Source organism: Mesocricetus auratus, unplaced genomic scaffold, assembly GCF_017639785.1.
Source record: "Mesocricetus auratus isolate SY011 unplaced genomic scaffold, BCM_Maur_2.0 Super-Scaffold_100004, whole genome shotgun sequence".
NCBI lineage: Eukaryota > Metazoa > Chordata > Mammalia > Rodentia > Cricetidae > Mesocricetus > Mesocricetus auratus.
Genome location: NW_024429189.1, coordinates 118,673,891 through 118,688,233, shown reverse-complemented (window position 1 = coordinate 118,688,233; position 14,343 = coordinate 118,673,891). Strand labels below are relative to the sequence as shown.

General features: G+C 44.8%; 1 protein-coding gene and 2 pseudogenes across 1 annotated transcript in view; all 3 read right to left on the bottom strand.

The window, feature by feature from the left end:
* The window catches only part of LOC101823340 (DNA (cytosine-5)-methyltransferase 3C), a 35,625-nt gene extending 22,736 nt beyond the window's left edge, over nucleotides 1–12,889 (bottom strand). Inside the window, 4 exon segments of the mRNA XM_040746526.1 lie at nucleotides 2,502–2,711; nucleotides 3,743–3,862; nucleotides 11,861–11,922; nucleotides 12,733–12,889. Of these exon segments, the coding sequence (XP_040602460.1) occupies nucleotides 2,502–2,711; nucleotides 3,743–3,862; nucleotides 11,861–11,922; nucleotides 12,733–12,889 (549 nt within the window).
* LOC121140615 lies at nucleotides 7,411–7,564 on the bottom strand (annotated as a pseudogene).
* Nucleotides 8,196–8,668, bottom strand: LOC121140568 (annotated as a pseudogene).
* Nucleotides 12,890–14,343: the final 1,454 nt, after the last annotated feature.

The following is a 14,343-nucleotide window of genomic DNA, read 5'->3' as shown; positions in this document are numbered from 1 at the left end:
AGAGCATGCATATGATCTAATGACATTATGAAATCCTCAAATAATCGATAACATTATGCTAAAAATTGCGAAAGGACAGCTAAAGTGACTCTCAAGAAATCTGTGCCCATTCTTAAGTGGGTTAGGTCCTTGTCATAAGTCTCCCACTCCACAAAAATCTGCTTAAACCTCACTAAATCTTTTACTAATTAGTTCCCACACTGCTTCATTACCAAAAATTTAAAAAAGGGCATGGTAGATAAGTTTTTAATCCCAGCACTCAAAGGGCAGAGTGTAGGGAGAGATCTTAGATACCTGTGCCGCTGACCATACCCACTTTGGGCAGGGCTACATGTGCATACAGACTCGGGAAATGGGACTGTACAGAGGAGACACCCTCTTTCTTTTTGGGTTCCAGTCAGGTCTTGGAATCTGGGTTGCTGGTCTCTCTTGTAAGTGCCTTCCCACAATAAATAGTCACCTTTATCCTCACTCAGTGTGCAGTTTATATTTCTCTAGAGCAGAGGCTGATGGACCTCTGTGAGTTCAAGGCCTGCCTGGGCTACATAGTGAGTTCCAGTCAGTCAAGAAGGACACCTATATAGTGAAACCCTGTCTCAAAACAAAACAAAAGCCAACAAAATCACAAAACTACAGCGCAAATGAGTGGGAAGTGATAGACATGGAAAGGACGTCCCCCAGGAGACAGCCATGTGCAGGAAGGCACCATGCAGCGATGCACACATACAAGCTCCATCGTTGACTCAATGAAGCTCCAGACCCCTGGGTGCATGACACATGCTTGAAAGTGAGCCCACCCTAGTACTCCCCCCTGGGTGCATGACACATGCTTGAAAGTGAGCCCACCCTAGTACTCATACGTCTGCATATGAACAGAATGTGCGAGAAAGAAAACAACATCCAGAAAACAGTGTCCATGGGGCTGAGGCAATGGTTCCATTGGCTAAGTGCTTGCCACACAGATTCCCTAGTACCACAGCAAAAGCTGGTTGTGTTGGCATGTGCTTGGAATCCCAGCACTGAGAAGGTGCAGACTGAAAGATCTCTGGAGCTTCCTGGCCAACCAACGTACCCCAATTGGTGAGCCCTGTGCCAGTGAGAGACACTGTCTCAAAAATAAGGTGGACGGGGCTGGAGAGATTTCTCAGTGGTTAAGAGCACAGACTGTTCTTCCAGAAGACCCAGGTTCAATTCCCAGCACCCACACAGTGACTCATAACTGTCTGTAACTCCAGTTCTAAGGGATCTAACACCTTCTTTTGGCCTCTGAGGGCACCTGGCATGTACATGGTACACATATACATGCAGGCAGAACATCTACATGCATAAAATAAAAATTTTAATTAAATTAAATTCTGCATGAAATAAAAATAAAATAAAGTAGGGTTGAGGGCTCATTGGATAAAGCACTTGCCATGCAAGAGTGAACACCAGAATTCAGAATCCATTTAAAGCTACATGCAATAACGCATTTCTGTTGTCTAACCTAGGACATGTGAGAAGTAGACATAGGAGAAGCCTGTCTCACAAAGTGGCAAACAGAGGGAGACCATGTCTCAAAGGACAGTGGGAGCCAAGGACTGACACTGAGACTGTCCTCTGCCTTCTACACACACTGTGGCATGTACACACCTGCACTCGCACGTGCACAAACACACAATAATAACAGGTGGAGAAGTGATTGAGGAACCATCTGATGTCAGCCTCTGGCTTCTACCTACACATGCGTATGCTACGCATATGCACATGTGCACAGAGTGGGGAGAGAGAGGGAGGAAGAGAGAGAGAGAGAGAAAGAGAGAGAGACAGAGAGAGAATACTGTTCATGTTGGTGTCCAGGAGCCAAGGGCAAAGGAAGAGCTATGTTGCATCTGGAAAAATATTTAGAATTGTAATGTATGATAAAAATGTCAACAATTGTTGGGTGTGATGTCACACATCTTTAATCCCAGAAATTGGGAGACAGAAGAAGGTGGATCTTTGTGAGTTTAAGGCCAGCCTGATCTACAAAGAGAGTTCCAGGACAACCATGGCTGTTACACAGAGAAATCCAGTCTCAAAAACTAAAAAGAAGACAACAATCATAGTGGTTGATCACTATATAACTGTTATCTCTTCCTTATATCCAGAGGCTTAAGACAGTGTGGTAGTTTGAATGTAGCTGGGCCCTATGAGCTCATTAGGAGGTGTGGCTTGTTGGAGTAGGGATGGCCTTGTATCACTGTGGGGGTGGGCTTTAGGGATGCTATGCTCAGCTACACCAGTGTCACACACAGTTCATTTCCTGTTGCCTATGGATCAAGATGTAGAATTCTCAGCCTCTTTTCAAGCACCATGTCTGCCTGCACACCACCAGGTCCCAATGTGACGATCATGAACTAAACCTCTAAAACTATAAGTCACACCAATTAAATGGTTTCCTTTATAAGAGTTGCCTTGGCAATGTACCTCTTCACAGCAATAGAAACACTAAGACAGGCAGAATCCCTTTTCAGTGGTACCTGATATTTGGTGGTGTTTCCATCTCTGCTTCCCACATCCACCTGTGTGGTACCCATGCCCTCATGATGGCTGTCCTGGCTCAAGTCAACCAGTGGGGTACTGATGCTCTGGGGTATCACTTCTTCATCTGTGAGGTCAATGGTGGGGTAAGGGCTGGTAGGAGGCCGCCACGGTGTGCTTGCTGAAGTGGTTGCTTGCCAACTCGAAGACTGTAGACAGAAAAAAAAGGTTGAGTCCCGGCAAAGCAGGTGGGGTATATAGGAACAGTCTCCCTCCATCAGGTCCCACGCAAGCAATAGTGAAGAAACAAACTGGGACCCTTTTGTTCTATAAGGACAAGAGCTGGCGGTCATTGACCCCAAGGCAGAGCAGAAGCAGAAAAAGGATGAGAGTGCAAAGACCGGAGGCTCTGAGCTGAGCTCAGAGAGGTGGGGTCTCTGGGAAACTGGCTCCTGTGCATCTGGAAACAGAAGTAGAATGTGCAGGACCTGCTGGGGTTGCCTCAAGACAGCAGAAAAAGCCACAGAGACAAGGGCGATGCATGCCAGTGGCTTTCAGCTCAGCTCCAAGCTGGGCCAAAACTGGACATGGGAATTCTAGCATCCTCAACATAATTCCAATAAGGACGGGCCAAGAGTGAAGCCTAGGCTTAGGACCTTACCTAACGCTCAGGAAAGAGAGGCAGACTTTGTCTTGTAGCTATATTTGCTTGTTTGTTGTTTTTAATAAAATAGACCTGGAGCTAGTTAACAAAAAGATTTGGGGCTGGAGTGATGGCTCAGCAGTTGAAGTCTTTACTGCTCTTCCAGGGGACTTGAGTTCAGTTCCAGGCACCCTCCTCATGTGGGCTTACACTGCCTGTAACTCCATCTCCAGGGGATCCCATGCCCTCTTCTGGCCTCTGAGCACAGGCACACATATGGCATGCACACAGAGACATATGAATAAAAGAAAAAACAACTTTTTAATGATTTAATGTAGTTTTTTCTTCTTTTTGGTTTTTTCAATACAGGGTTTCTCTGTTTAGCCCTTGTGTCCTGGAACTCACTCTGTAGACCAGGCTAGCCTCAAACTCACAGGGATCTGCCTGTCTCTGTCTCCTGAGTGCTGGGTTTAAAAGTGTGTGCCACCACTGCCCAGCTGATCTGACATAGATATAAACAGGCATGGGCAAAGACTTGCTGAACCACCTATTCAGGTCTTAATGGTAAGAAGTACCTGGAGGCAAGAGGGAACTTACTGCTGGGGTTTTAGAGGTTGTCCTGGTCTCCCAGAAAAACCTGGGCATCACCAGAGTGCCAGAGCCACTGCTGTCCTCCACCTCACCATCTCTACCTTCATCTCCATCTCCTGTCAGGTCCTGTGAAAGGGAAACAGCTTTCCAGTGTCACCAAGTCACACAAGCAACACAGCTAAGGAAGGAGAATAGCATTGAAATGCATAATGATGTCTCTCTAAGGGTCCCTAAAATACTTCCACCCACCTCGTTTTGCTCTAATTAATAAGACTTCATGGAACCTTCTTCCACCATGGGAAGCACAATCCACCGACAGATAAAGGACAGAGAGGTCACCAGAACTTCTCCACCCTGGAGTCATGTCCATCATCTCAGAACCAGCAGTCTTCCCACAGAGATAGCAGCAAACTGCACAAACTGCAGTCTTCCTGAAGAGATACTAGCACAGACTGCAGTGGGCCCAAACCTGTGGAAATCCTAACAGATATTATAGGGAGTCATTTAGCAAAAGCCACTGGATTTCTTTGGACAGCCCAGAAAGAGAACCTGCCCCTTTCCTTCAGTCGTTCCTGTCCCTCCCGCTGCAGCCATTGCTCCCAGAATTGAAACAAAGCATATGGCTATCCCTGTGACCTTTGATGAATCCCAGGAAGAAACTGGATAAAAAGCAAATGGGAGTCCACTTTTTATATAGAGATTGGGGCATCAGATCCATAGAATATTGGTGATAGCATGAATGCTTCCATGGCAAATAGAGTAAGAACTTCTCTTCCCAAGTCCAATTAGTGAATTTTCAGGGCTAGAGAGATTGCTCAGTGATTAAGAGCACTGGCTACTCTCTGGCTGCTCTTCCAGAGGACTGGGGTTTGATTCTTTTTGTTTTGTTTTGTTTGTTTGTTTTTTACGAGACAGAGTTTCTCTGTATTGTTTTGGAGGCTATCGGTCCAGCCCGGCCTCGAACTCACAGAGATCCACCTGCCTCTGCCTCCTGAGTGCTGGGATTAAAGACGTGCGCCACCACCACCCGGCCTGGGGTTTGATTCTTAATACTCACAAGACAGCTAACAACTGTCTGTAGCTCCAGGTACAGGGCATCTGACACCCTTTTCTGAGGGTATCAAGCACAATACATAGACATACGTGCAGGCAAAATACTTATCACATTAAAAATAAATAAGCCAGGTGGTGGTGGTGCACTCCTTTAATCCCAGCACTCGAGAGGCAGAGGCAGGCAGATCTATGTGAGTTCGAGGCCAGCCTGGTCTACAAAGCAAGTTCCACACAGGCAATTATACAGAGAAACCCTGTCTCAAAGACAGATAGACAGATAGACAGACAGACAGGCAGACAGACAGACAGACAGATAGATATTTTTAGAAATTAAAAAATATTAAATGTTCAATTAAAAGAAGATTCAATTATTTTCTTCATTTGCATAGCAGATTAGCAAGAAAGCAATTTACATATTATTTACACTGTGCCCCCAGCTCCAGAAGAGTTTAATAGACACAATCAAGTTCAAAGTAGGCAAAGAAGATTCATCAGTCCCTGAATTTGTGGGAAATGGAGACCAGCTCTGGAAAGATGTCTTCAGATAACAGTGAAACATCCCCCTTTGCTAAGGGATTCAGATTTAAGTCAATTCTTGGGAAGTTCATCAGGGCGACAGCAGTGAACACAGGGGCCCTGAGTGGAGAAGGGATGTAGAGGACGGTCAACAGGCTGACTGGGGAACCTGAGTCTCTGGGGTCTCAAATAGCAGCGATTTGAGATTTGAACAGAAACTTCATTCCAACGTGGAAGCCTCAATTGCTGTTGAAAAGAACATGGAGACTACATAGCTGCCTTTGCCAGTGCTGCCCAGCTGATGCCCTGGAGCATCAGACCGACTTCAGCAGAGCTCCATCCCAGCTGCTGGCCCATGCCCTGGAGCATCAGACCGCTGCCACCAGAGCTCCATCCCAACTTGTAGAGCTGGAAAAACACCATTCTAGGCCAGAATGAGCCAGTGCATGCATTTATGTTTCAGAACCACTTGGTGACTACATACACCTTAGTGTTGCTGTTGAATGAAATGCTGACAGAAATGGGGAGACGCTCAAATTATTTTGCTTAATATAATTATGAAATTCAGGCAGAAACAATGGTTGCTAGCAAACCAGATAAAAAACAAGGTAAAAAACAAAGGCACAGCTGGGTCTTGGTGGCACACGCCTTTAATCCCAGCACTCGGGAGACAGAGGCAGGCGGATCTCTGTGAGTTCGAGGCTAGCCTGGTCTACAAAGTGAGTTCCAGGACAGCCTCCAAAGCCACAGAGAAACCCTGTCTCAAAAACAAACAAACAACAAAGGCACATGAAAGCCCAAACCAGAATAAGCAGAGATCGATAAGCGGATCTCTAGAACAATTCAAAAATAAGTATCAGATTGAAACAGTTTAACAGTGATGTCACCCAGGGTGACAGCAACAACTGACAAAGCACTTGGAGGCAAAGACATGACCTACCAATGAGAATGCTCCTGCCTCTCCTGGCACACACCTTTAACCCCAGTCAGTACTCAGGAAGCAGCGACTGGAGGTTCTCTATCAGTTCAAAGCTAGCCTGGTGTACACAGAACTCTACTCCAGCCACGGTTATGCAGTGAGATCCTGAAAAAAAAATAAAAACAACTATCCCTATTGAGATGTTTCTTATACTTTATTCATAGTAAAATAATTTAAGACCATCTAAATAAACCACTGTGTGTTTTATGAATTAGACAGGTATGTTTATTATTGTTGTTGATATTAAAAGCTACATGTCCTTACCCTCTCTGAATTTAGTGGACCATGGCATGACTTTCTACAATATTTTGCTTACTTAACCACAACTGTATGTTAAATACTTGCACTAAAAAGTGCACAGTGTGGCCGGGCGTTGGTGGCCCACACCTTGAATCCCAGGACTCGGGAGGCAGAGGCAGGCGGATCTCTGTGAGTTCAAGGCCATCCTGGTCTACAGAGCTAGTTCCAGGACAGCCTCCAAAATAATACAGAGAAACCCTGTCTCGAAAAACCAAAAAAAAAAAAAAAAAAAAAAAAAAGAAAAGAAAAGAAAAAAGAAAGAAAGAAATCAAAACTGCACAGTGTGGGATGTAGAGATGACTCAGCAGTTAAGAATACTTGCTGCTCTTCCAAAGGACCCGGATTCAATTCCCAGCACCCACAAGAGTTACAGGCTCCCAAGGACCTGTAACCCCAGTTCCAGAGGATCTGACGACCTCTTTTGGCCTCTGAGGACACAGCATGCACATGATGCACAGACATCCATGCAGGCAAAACACCCACAGACATAATTTTTAAAAGTAAATGAAAAAAAAGTAACAGAAACATTGCTTCAAAGAACAAAACATTAAAAATTAAATAAATGAAAATAAAAAGTGCAATGCAGCCAGGCATAGAGGGGCAAGTGTTTAATCCCAGAATTTAGGAGGCAGAGGCAGATAGATCTCTGGGAATGTGAGGTCAACCTGGTCTACAGAGAGAGTTCCAGGACAGCCAGAGCTACATAGTAAGATTCTATCTGGAAAATACGGGGAGCAGGAGGGCATTGCAAGGCCAGAAAATTTTATAATCTTTTTTCTGTATATTATGTCCTGTAGTAAGGTTATCTATCCTCTTTATTTTTTTTAAATGAGAACCCAAACACTCTACCAGAAATTATATAGTCGAGTTTCCCACATTTGAGGAAATCACAGGAGTCGGGACATCCAGTGTACAATGAATGAGCATCATCCTGGGAAAAACACCTCCACAATCACAGCATCTCCCCTCCAGGAAGGTACCACCGACCCTTTTTACAAAGTGACTTGAAAATGCATTGATTAATGTCCACTTACACATCCCTGTACAAAAATATGATTTTGTGATTACAGTAATGAAACTATATCCCCTGTGAAGTATTAGCAATAAATTATTGTGGTGCACAAACGTTAAAAAGATTTTATGACAGCTAACCACAGGATCACAAATACAAACTGAAGGGTAAAACCCACGTGATCAGAAAGTGACAGATATTGTACAAACACACAAGGCTGCCTAGCAGGGGGCCCTGGCAATTTTTGCCATTGGCAACTTGTGTGAGAAGGACACAGGCCAACTGGCCAAGGTGGACACCTGTTAATAAAATAACCAAGAAGCAACACCATTAACTCTGTCCTTGGCCTTACACTAAGCCGGTATACATACACGGAACAGACACAGACAGTGAAAAGCCCGGAGGTCTGGTCAAAATATTAAGAACCTAACTTTTCTTTTTTTTTTTGAATAACAAAAAATATTTTACCAAAACATAAGATTTACAGAAGTTTCCAGGATGCCTGGGCTTTTATTCCGTAATGTTTCTAAGACTATATCCGTCAAATGCAAACAAAAAAAGGAAGAGTCTTGGCAGAACAGGAGAAGTGATGCACACCTGATGATCTGATCGGCTTAAATATTATTCATGGCATATAGCCTAGTCCATGCTCTCGCTGTTTCTATGGCGTGGGCTTCATTGGTCTTCCACTGCCCAGCTACGTCATTTGCTAACGGATCATCTGGGATAGGAGCACTTAACAAAGCCTGGATTGATAGCAGAACTGTGCGGATCTGCAGTGCTGGGGACCACTTATCTTTCAAAATATCTAAACATATTCTTCCCAACTTGTCTACATTAGGATGATAAATTTTGGTCATGAAGTGTACTTTAGGTGCTGCCATTGGGTATCCTTCTGGAAGGAATAGTTCAAGTTTAAAAGTCCCTCCCTCAAAGGGGGATCCTGGGGGCCAGCAATGGCCACATGAAAATAACGGGCGTTGCTCTCATCTGGTTCTGCCTTAATGCCAGGAACTGGTTCTGCCAGCAAACGCTGGGGTTCCTTCATGATCCTGCAGGACAGCCTGGCCATCTTGTCAAATCCCAAGTTCGGCCTCTGCTCGTGTCTCCGGCTCCGCTGGAGTCATGCACGCGTAGCAAGAACCTAACTTTTCATTTGGCAGCTGTGTGGTCTGACTAGTGTGTTCCTTTCAAGTTAGATGAACAGTCCCTCCACCAGATCGATGCAGGCACATTTATCTCAGTGCCAGGCTCAGATTTAAGTGCTCTTACTGTTAACTAACCACAGAAACACAACAGCAATCCTTACAGGCCGCCTTTTCAGGTGTCCCTTTTATTTCTGAGGCAAGCTGCCCTGGGAGTGCTAATTTTCCATTGTCCCTAGACATCACCTGGATCCCCTCAAGGGGCTTCCCACCACCTTCCAGGGGGAACAAAAGCCAAGTGGAAATATGTGTGTACTGCTGTGATTTCTCTCTGTACTGTGCCGGATGCCTGACGATTGGGGGCAAAACCCAAGCTAACAAGAGAATGATAAAATGAGAAGGGGTGGGGAGGTCATGATGAAAATATAACTCATCCAGGCAGTGGTGGTGTACACCTTTAATCCCAGCACTCAGGAGGCAGAGGCAGGTGGATCTCTGTGAGTTCGAGGCCAGCCTGGTCTACCGAGCGAGTTCCAGGACAGGCTCCAAAACAATACAGAGAAACCCTGTCTCAAAAAACCAAAAATATAAAAAAATAAAAAGAAATGCAAGAAAAATATTTAAGAGATGAATTTACTAGTAGCTAAGCTGAGAGTTTCTAAATAAAAACTAGATATAAGTACTTTGGGTGTTTCGTTTTTTGCAGATATATATATATATATATTCTGCATACCAAACTCCTGTCTAAAATTTGGTGGAAATGGTTTTGGTTTTATCCCATTCTATAGGCTGTTTCCTTTGCTGTGTAGTAAGGTTTTTAAAAAAAAATACTCATTTAGTTTTCCTTCATGAACATTGATGTTTCACCTATGGTGATGGTGTCAGATGCCCTAGAACTGGAATTACATAGAGTTGTAAGCTGCTGTGTGGATGCTGGGAATTGAACTCAGGTCCTCTGGTAGAGCAACCAGTACTCTTAACCACTGAGTCATCTCTCCAGCCTTGCTGTGCAGAAATTTTTTACTTCATGTGGCTGTGTTTCTTTATTCTTGAGGCTATTTCTGATGCTACTGGAAGCCTGTTCAGAAAGTCCCTGTTAAACACCTTTGTATTGAACTGTATTCTGTATGTTTTCTATTAGCACTTTGAGCATGTCAAAACTAAGGTCTTTGATCCACTTTGAATTGATTTTTTTCTTACAAGATGAGAAATATGACTCTCATTTTACTCCTTTACAGGTATGTCTTAGTTAGGCCTTTTATTACTGTGACAAAACACAATGATCAGAGCAACTTATAAAAGAAAGCATTTAATTGGGATCATGGTTTCAGGGGGCTAAAAGTCCTTGATGGCAGAACAAAGGCATGATGGCAGGAACAGCTGAGAGATCACATCTTGATCCACAAGTAGGAACTAGAGAGAACTCACTGGGAATGGCATGGAGTTTTTGAAACCTCAAAACCCACTCCCAGCAACACCTCCTGCAACAAGACCACACCTCCTAACCCTTCCCAAGCAGTTCCACCAACTAGAGACCAAGTATTCAAACATATAAACCTATGGAAGTCATTCTTACTCAAGTGGCTGTAAGATGGATACCCAGTTTTGCTAGAACCATTTGTTTAATAGGGTATCCTTTCTTCAGGCTATGTTTTTAACATCTTTGTCAAAAATTAGGTGGCCACACCTGTGTGAGTTTACCTCTAGGCACTCTACTCAATTCGTCCCTGCGTAACTGAGTAACATAATCTGACGTGGAGTATTGTGATCCTTCCAACAGTGTTCTTTCTGTTCAGGATCAATTTGGTTACTTGTGGTCTTTTGTATTTTCATATGAGTTTTTAATTGTGCTTTTCTAGTTATCTGGAAAATTTCAATGGAACTTTGTTGCAAAATATTCCTTTACACTGTGTAAAGATGTGATTGGTTTAATAAAGAGCCGAATGGCCAATAGCTAGGCAGGAAGAGGTTAAGCAGGACTTCTGGGGACAGAGCGGTCTCAGGGAAGAAGAAAGGTGGGATCACCAGCCAGACGTGGATAAAGCAGCATGAGCAGTATGGAGAGATGAGGTAATGAGCCACGAGACAGAAGGTAGATTAAAATAAGTGGGTTAACTTAAGTTATAAGAGTTAGAGGGACAAGCCTAAGCCAAGGCCACACTTTCATAATTAATAAGTCTCTGTGTCATTACTTGGGAATTGATGGGACAAAGAAAGACTCCTAACAAAACTTTGATGAGGATTGCATCAAGTCTGTAAATTACTTGTGTTTGCACAATCATTTTCATATTAATTCTGTTAATCCAAGACCATGGAAGGTCTTTTTGGGGGGTTTCGAGACAGGGTTTCTCTATGGCTTTGGAGGGTGCCCTGGAACTGGCTCTGTAGACCAGGCTGGCCTTGAATTCACAGAGATCCTCCTGTCTCTGCCTCCCGAGTGCTGGGATTAAAGGCGTGTGCCACCAACACCCGGCTATGGGGGGTCTTTTTATCATCTACTTTCCTCTTTAATTTATTTTTTCAGTGTCTTAAAGTTTCCATTATACAAGTCTTTCATTTTCTTGGTTAGGTTAATTCCCAAGTATTTTATGTTTGGGGATTTCTTTGGTTTGGATTTTTGTTTGTTTATGTTGTGACTTGTTCTTTTGTGATAAGAATAGAGGAATTTAAAAACCAAACTTTAAGGACTGGGATATAGTCCTACATTAGACCATGTGTGATGCTTCAGGCTTGATTCCCAGAAAGGAAACAAAAAAATCAGGTGTGGTGGACACCTGGTCTGCACAAAGATTTCCAGGCCCAGCAGGGCTACCCAGACAGATCCTGTCTCAACATGAAACAAAATAAGTCCAAACAGTCCAAAAAGTCCAGACATGGTACGACCACATTGGAATAAGTGAAGTTTGCTGTATTAATCAACTTATCAACAATATTGATCACATAAATTAAGAATCAGATTCAGAAACAAGCAAGGACCCAATAACTTAGAACTGTCCAGCCTGATTAAATAAATGAGTGGAGACTTTATTGTCTAGATTTCCAATTTTTCGAGCCTCAGGATGCACATATGATGAAAGCAAAAAGAAATGTCCAGAACCTTGGAAAGGAGGAGATGGTACCTGAATGGAAGTAACCGTGTTGGAGACCCTCCTCTTGGACCGCCGTGAGCGTGCTCTGCAGCCTGTGGGGGATAGAGTCAGAATACACATTCAGACGAAGTGGCAACAGGCCTTCTCTGGTGTCTCCCCAAACCAGTCATCAGCAGAGACTGTGCTGGGTCCTTGTCTCCTCTATGTACTCATAAAGCAACAGGGCACCAGCTCATGCCTTCCTCCCTACAAGCTAAGTAGCAACATATGGGGTCCTGGTCTGGAGGGGAGGCATCCAGTTCCCTTAAGAAAGTCACTGCCTAATCCTATGATAACAATTTCATTTAAATGAACGATCCGGTTTCTAATAGTGACTGCATTTAAGTATTTCTATGTGGTCAAGTGACTACTAGGGTGAACATGGGAAATGTCCACTTTTGCCCTTGCAGAAAGTTCTGATTAGAACCATAGGTCTCAAGGACAGGACTGGACAACATAGGAGGCTTGAAACCATCGGGACTGAATTCCAGGTGTTCTTGGGGGTACTATGAGGAAGGGGCAGTAAGAAGCACCTCTCATCCATGATGATGTCAGCACAAGAGGATCCATGACCTCTTTACCATGAATGGCAAAGTAAGGGACCCGCCACCTTGGGTGCTCTTCCTCAGAGTCCCAAGAAGAAGAAAAGGCAGGAAGCTGTGGGCAGAGGCAAGACAGAGCTTTGGTGTTGCCTGTGTCCTGTGGGAGTGGACCGGTCCCCTTTAAGGAAGCATGTGTGGGCGCTCAGAATTACCACAGCTTCATGAGCCAGGAGGAAGCTCTGGTCCCAGCAGAGTGGTGTGTGCAGCTGTACCTGTTGTGTCAGATTATAATCCCACCCCAGCTCCTCCGTGCCCACCTACCGCCGTTCTCCACTGTGCAGAGTGCCTCCAAGACTTGGGTCAAGGGGACATTCTTGGCATCTGAGGACTGGTCCCTGCAGGTCCCATTGATGATAACACAGTCCTCACATCCACTGACACCCTCTTCATCATTGAGGTGTCTGCTGTTTCCCTTCATTGCTGTCTGTGGGAGGAGGCCATAATGGATAGAAAGGAAGGAGACAGGGTCATGAGAGGGCAGCTCATTCCAACTTTCCCACCATGGTCTCTATACCCTTGGTTCAAGAGAGAGGCCCGTGATCCAGTCTCTGGGTGATACTGGGCTCCTGAACCCTATCCCGGGACCCTCATCAAACTCAGATGGCTCAGATGGAGCACTCAAGAGAAAGCTCAGGTCTGAGACGCTAACTGCTGTATGACAACTCTTCAAACAAGGTCATTATGGCATGCTTGCCCCAGACAGCCTAAGTTCCCTTCTGTCCCTGGCCCTTTCTCCCTGCCCAGCCTCTGCAGAGCCTCAAGAAGCCAGTGCACTCTCTCCTCATGACCCCTTTGTTTGCTCTCTCCAGGTCTCCTTCCCTCTGCCCCTCCTCTCAGACAGGCTTCTCTCTTCTCCATGACAGCACAAGCCCCAGCCCAGCCCATCCTCTGGGGCCCATTGGTCAGTTGGCCTGTCACTCATTCCCTCCCTCATCAGTGGGGGTGAATGCTAAGTTCTGAAGGGAAGAAGAATGCAGGAAAAGCAGTGACAAAGAGCTGTACAGTCACCAAGAGTGACATCTCTGGCCTACTGTGGCCTTATGAGACCTCCAGGACTTGTGTCATTGCTGTCTCTCTAGTAAGCCAGCTAAGACAGTGAGTCAGGTCCTCACCGTTGGGTCCATGGGCTTGTGTGACCTTTGCCCTGACTCACACAACATTGTGGACAGCAATTAGAAAAGCACACACACACACACACACAACTGCTTCTTTATTGGGGGGGTGTGTGCTGCAAGCCTATTTTGGAGAAACAGAAAGATGATACACTAGGTAAGCTGTCAAGGACCCAACACCAAGTGCAAACGGACCCTCATCTGCAACGGTAGCACTTGGGGTGCTGAGGCAGGAGCGCTGAAAGTTGGCAGGGAGAAGTTGTCTCAAAGCCAAAAAAAGAAAAAAAGAAAGGGACATCCGAATGTTAGATGTAGCTAAGTCTCATACATGTGCATAGCAAGACACTAGAATCAATTCTTAGCACTTACAAGAAAAAACGTTAGCGTAAGCCACCACAACAAAACATACAAGAGATCCATAGATGTAAACATCTGTTACTTAGGAGGCCGTGGCACCAGTTTCTGCAGCTGAAGATGGCCTGGATCACACAGTGAAAGCCTGTCTTTCACCCAAAATGTGGGTCCAGGATGGGGTGTGGACAATGCTAACACTCAGGAAATGAAAGCTAAAAGTTGTTTGAGGCAGGGTCTATGCTCATAGCGTAGGCTTTCCGGGACTCGCATCAAACACGCTACAAGCCTCCAAACTGGGCCTCCCAAAAGCCGCAATTACACACTTGACCCACCCTTCCTATCTTGCCTTTGCTTTTAAAATCTATGTTGAGTTCGCAAAAATTAAGCCAAGTCAAAACGGTATTAC